This window comes from Chiloscyllium plagiosum, chromosome 4 (genome assembly GCF_004010195.1).
Source record: "Chiloscyllium plagiosum isolate BGI_BamShark_2017 chromosome 4, ASM401019v2, whole genome shotgun sequence".
NCBI classification, from domain to species: Eukaryota; Metazoa; Chordata; class Chondrichthyes; order Orectolobiformes; family Hemiscylliidae; genus Chiloscyllium; species Chiloscyllium plagiosum.
In genome coordinates this window covers 18,384,763-18,390,762 of record NC_057713.1, presented here as the reverse complement: position 1 = coordinate 18,390,762, position 6,000 = coordinate 18,384,763, and the positions used below count along the sequence as shown (strand labels likewise).

General features: G+C 36.6%; 1 protein-coding gene across 17 annotated transcripts in view; it reads left to right on the top strand.

The window, feature by feature from the left end:
* Nucleotides 1-6,000, top strand: part of ptk2aa (protein tyrosine kinase 2aa) — a 414,515-nt gene that overhangs the window by 358,553 nt on the left and 49,962 nt on the right. For 14 of the 17 annotated variants that reach the window (XM_043687800.1, XM_043687797.1, XM_043687810.1 and 11 more), the window contains 3 exons: nt 3,667-3,753; nt 4,315-4,455; nt 5,142-5,273. In XM_043687800.1, coding sequence (XP_043543735.1) covers nt 3,667-3,753; nt 4,315-4,455; nt 5,142-5,273 — 360 coding nt within the window. The remainder of the gene's footprint in view (nt 1-3,666; nt 3,754-4,314; nt 4,456-5,141; nt 5,274-6,000) is intronic. The other 3 variants (XM_043687812.1, XM_043687813.1, XM_043687801.1) reach the window with 2 other exon arrangements.

The window sequence follows — 6,000 nt, the reverse complement described above, 5'->3', positions numbered from 1 at the left end:
CATGACTTGTCCTACCTGCCTATCTTCTTTTCCACCTATCCACTCCACCCTCCTCCCTGGCCTATCACCTTCATTCCCTCCCCCACTCACCTGTTGTACTCTATGCTACTTTCTCCCCACCCCCACCCTCCTCTAGCTTATCTCACCACCCTTCAGGATCTCTGCCTTTATTCCTGATTAAGGGCTTTTGCCCGATACGGCGATTTTACTGCTCCTCGGATGCTGCCTGAACTGTTGTGCTCTTCCAGCACCACTAATCCAGAATCTCCAAACAGCATTCCAGCCAGACCCCATCCCCACACCCATCCCTGTAACCATGCATTCCCATAGCTAAACCACCCAGTCTGCACATCTATGGACACTATGGGCAATTTATCATGACCAATTCACCTAAATTACACATCTTTGGACTGTGTTTCACTTCAAAGCTAGAGCATAAAATAACTGCACCTCATTTACTAGCCATGTAATGTGCAGAAGAATTTCTAGCTCAGTGATTGTTTTATTTGTTTGTGGGAAGTAGATGTCACTGACTAGACCAGCATTTTTGCCATCTGAGTGGAATCAGCCAATCCCTGTGTATGAAGAGTTACATATAGGCCAGAGTAGATAAGAATGGTAGATTTCCATCCTTAATGATCCAAATGTATTTTTACATAAATTGATTAAAAATTGGATGGTCACCATTAGACTAGGTTTTCGTTCTAGATTTTTATTGAATTCAAGTTATCACCATCTAACTGGGATTCAAACCCATGTTGATAGGCTGAAGTTCTAGATTGTTTGTTCAGTGCAGTTGGTTGTAGTTTCTGTTTCCAGAAGCAACTTGACTTTTGTCTGAATCTTCGTTATGTAACCAATAACAATTAAGTTAAATTCATTATATTATACAAATCAGATCTGAAGACATCTGGTTAGCTTTTGTTGTGATTTGAATGTAGCCTGTAACCCACACTAACTTTCCATTGTTCTTTGCTCAAGCCATATCTATGAAAAGAACTGCCCATTATTTAACCCTTCACCTTGTTTTATAAGTCTGCAGACTTGATTGTGTTATATATTTTTAAGGTTTTATCTTGATTGTTATTTTGCTACTTTGCCTACAAGATCCATAAGTGTTCCTGGACCTTGTCATTGGAAATCCAGTTGAGTTTTCAGCATGCGCATATTTTGTTCGAAAGTGAAAGTTAGTTTGTGTGCTGACATGGATGGAGCAGAAAATTGTACAACAATTTTAATCCATTTCATGTAACAAATTTATTACTAGAGTAAAATCTTAAGTCCACACATACATTTTCTTTTACTTTGTACCATTCTAAGTCCTTGAAAATAGCTAATTAAATGTTATATATTGTTATTGGAGTTCTGTCATTGGAGATGTTGATGTAATTACTACTTAACTGGTAGACATAGACACTGAAATATTCAAAGAAGCAGAGAATGCGTTTTTGGAGAACTAAATTCCATCTACCTGCTGTGGCCCAATTATCCCCTTTATCTAAGCTCCTTAAGCTGGAGACTACCTTTACTGTTGATTCTATGGACCAAAAATATAACTTCAGTAGGACCATAAAATGAGTGGGAACTAATAGGATGTCCATTCCCCAACCTGCCTGATTCTCCTCTGAAATCACTCTGTTACCATGGAAGATACATTTGATAATTATCTTTTTAGCCTTGGATAATTAGCATTTTTGTTCATATATCATCATGACTTTGATTCACAGTGCTCAGTTCTCCTGTGATACACGATAAATTCACATGATAGAATGACATTTAACTTCAGGTTAACTGGCTGTTCAAGATTGTCTTATATCTGTTACTGTTTAATGTAAAACTAAACAAAGAAGAAACCAACTCCAGAAACTGCACTGAAACTTGAGCAATACATTTCATGTTTAGGATTGAGATGAGTGGAGCAAATCATCTAATGTTTATTGTTAGCTGTTATTAGTTTAATTGCTGTAATTTGGTATGGGATCATACTTCGAGCAACTTGGCTGGTGCAATTCACTACAATAATAACAGAGTTAAATACAATAAGAGCAGTAACTACGCTTCCAGAATTAGTTGTCCAATGCTTTGGAATGTGTTAAGGATTTATAAGATATTACAAATGTGAGTTTGTTCCTTCCCTCCCCCTTCCTCCTTGGGTTGTGTTGGCAGTTGTCAGATCACAGATTTGACAATACAATGACTAGTTAAGACTTTACTGTGTATGCACTTATTACTAATTTTTAAATGCGCACAGTTACTACTGTTGAAGTTTGGAAAGACCAGACCGTTGCCTTCTGTTTCGGCCAAATTCCCCATGACCCTCACAACTGAATCCATCTCCAACCTGCCCCCTGCTGCTGAAATGACTATTCATAGTCTGTGTTCTTACTTGATTATGAACTATGTTACTGACTTCCATGTCAACTGCTGTCTCCTTCACTTGCATATGTTACCTGCTGCTTTACTCCCCATTGGCATTCCTATTCAATGGTTTTCTCATCTCTACACCAAACTATTCAAAAGCTTTCCTAGCTCATTCTCATTCTCATTCTCCACCCTCTTTAAACCTCAGCTCAACCCAGTCTCTGCTGCCCATATCCCCACCCACACCAAGTTTTCAACACATCACTCCTGTCCTCCATAACACCTCCCTCTCGACCCTGCCTTCTTGTGCATCCTCCCTTTCTTTGTCCTCACCATTATCACCCTTGCATACACTGGCCTTGGCCCAATATCAAGCTGTCTGCCTCTACTTCTTTAAAACCCACATTTTTGGCCAACTGTTTGATCAACCCTCACCATCTCTAGTATGTGGCTTGCCATTTAAGTTTGTTTTCTGTGCCTCACTCAAGGGACTTGGGACAACTGATACATTAAAGGTGCAAGTTATTGTTGTCTTGTTAAATAAATATTCAAAAAATTGTGGTGAAGACTATTTAATGGCACTGCAACAATTAACACATGGCTAGGTGAGAATCCTTTCCTTTGAAAGAAATTTGACAGGTACATTTGGCATTACATATCATTAAAATATAGGCTTCTTTCAAGAAAATTTTTTAGACTATCTCAGTAGTCAATGATATTTTAGCACATTGAAAGAAACCATTCAAAACTTTGCATGATGACATTTTAAAACACATACATTCAAAATGTATGTTTGTTTTAATGAGATTACTTTAAACAGACAGTGATCTTTTCTTGTTATCCTCTGTACGCTTCTAAAGATAAACAAATTAAGGACAGCAAAGTTGAAATATGATCTTTTTTGACCATCATCATTGGTCTTTACTTGGAGCAAGTGAGAATTACTGCAATTAATGGGTAAATTTGCCTCCAGCTACATTGGATAATTGTGATGGATAGTGTCTGTTTTTCTACAATGGCCAATTCTCCACTTTAACTGCATCTGATGAAAATTTGACTTTGGCTAATCGTCAAATTTTCTTGTAAATTGTACAAAGATTACTTACAGAAATTAACCACAAACTTTGTAGGCTAAAATGGAATATTCCAGCCAACTGTCTGAAATGACCAATTTTCTTTCACACTTAGCACATTTTGTACCATCTTCAAATTATCTGATCTGTGCAAGTATTTGGGTCTTTGTGTTCACCTGCAATAGCAGATATAATTTACAGTGTATTTCTTTCCTTTGTTTGACTACAATAGCCCAGTAGACCAGGCTACCCAAGTCCAAGATCCAGTGATGGTTTCTTTCCCAGTCCACAACATATGGTGCAGCATAACCATTATCAGGTAAATAACAGATATCACATTCTCTTAAATGTAAAATACTTGGAGGGGAAAATACCATTGAATTTGTGACACATGGTAACATTATAACTTGAATCAGCTAAATATAAATGTAACAAAGATTAATTTCAGTGAGTGGTGATGACCTTGATACATTTATTCAGGGTTGTGACTGGATCAGTTGGAGAATCTTAACCTAGCCCATAGCAAAGCATGGAGTTTTAAACTTGCCTAAATGAAGCACTTAATACTTGAGAGAGACCATGGACAATTAGTCTGTTATTGCAGCAATAACCATTCTGTTATATCATCATAGTAACATGCATGTGCTTTCTACAGAATACTCATAAAGGAAACATCATCTTGTAGCACTAATTCTACTGTACTTCAAGCAGGTTGATTTGTACAGGAATTTTGTTACAAGCCACTAAGCATAATAACTAATATTGAATTCTGAAATCCATTGGTTTATTCCATGTTCAAAGTGCTGTCTTGACAATGAATTGAACTAATCTGTAGCTGTAGTTACTATAGATCATTTCAGTTAATTGTGTTTATTAACAGGTTTCTGGATATACTGGTTCACATGGAATTTCGCCCATGCCTGGAAGTATATATACTGCACAGGCAAGTGTATTAGATGCTCATGATTCCTGGAATCACCATAGACCTCAGGATATTCCAATTTGGCCACAAAACCTGGAGGTAATATAATTGTGCAGACAAGGCATTCGATTCATTGAAGCTTAATTGGAATAAAGCTGATAGCTTGTCCTTCAAGCAATGCCATAGATATTGACATTTGACGAAAAAAAAACACCATCAAATCATGGTGGTGTGTTTCGAAAAAATTATATGTCCATTGTAATTCAGAAGCTGGAAAAGACATCTCTTGAATTTGACAGAACCACATATTTTTAGATCCTTCTCAAGCAATCAAAACAAAATAAATCATGGTTATTTTTAATTGAATTGTAAAACAGTGATATAACCTCTGAATTTGGATTGTGTCATTACCTCGAGTGTTGTGTTTAATTACCCATTTAAGTTCAGTTGTGATATTACATATAATATGCAACTTTATTAAATAATTTTATTACAGCACGGGCCAAATTTCAATTTTATTTGGTTTATTGGTGTAATAGATTTTCAAGCTATCATGTCATTACAAAGTAAAGAAATGTTACTGATTTTTTTGTTGTAGGATCTGAAGTTACATTGGCTCCAGCTATATTATGTATTTGGGAAAGGGTGAAAACTGCTCACAAATGTAAGAGTTGCCAATGGTTGTACCAGTACTGTTGCAGTTCAGTCAATATCTTAAATAATTTTGTATTGCATGAGTATGAACTAATATAGCATGGCATGTAAGCATTTAATTAAACTTTCAGGATTCTGGCACTTTGGATATGCGTGGAATGGGACAAATGCTCCCAACAAATGTAATAGAAGAGCAGTTGTTAAGGCAGCAGCAGGAAATGGAGGAGGATCAACGATGGCTTGAACAAGAAGAGAAGTTCCTGGTAAGTTCCTTTTATATATTTTTTTTTAAGTCTCTAGCCTACTATACTGTGTATTGACAAATTTTGGAGATCACGGAGGGAAACTTTAAACATTAGCTTGAAGACGTATTGAATCTATATGAGTGCTGATTGTATAGCCTCTAGATGAATCAGTCATTTGTACTTCAAGTTGTTAGTGAAAAGGCTCCAGTGGAAAGAATTTATGAAAGAATAATATCCAGTGTTACTCTGAAGCATTACGTAAAAAATTGCGCAGTTTAGATACTAATGTTAACTTTGATATTTCTGACTTCCTGAAGTGTTTGTATTGGGTTATGTGATTTAATAATAAACGCTTTATTACCCTTGAAATGGGTTCCAATTGACCTAATATAGTTGTCTTAATATAGTGTCTTTAACACGGTGAGCATTATGATAGCCTTTGTGAAGAAATGGTTGTTGAGCAGTAGAAAAAAAGAAATGGAAGAGGTGATCAATAGCAGAAGGTATTGTTAAGGCAGTGAAAATTATGCCAGGACTGGTGGAGTGTAGTGTGCAAAGGAAAGTTGACAGGATGCCATTTATAGAGGATGAGTCCAAGTTTCGGAGAGTCGGAAGGATGACCGCCTTATAACAGGATCTTGGTATCAATACAGATGTCACAGTCATCAAAGACACTCATCTGTAGTTGTCCGAAGGCAGCAGATTGTTTGTGCTGTTGAATCTCTGCACCAGTGTTAGCCTTAGA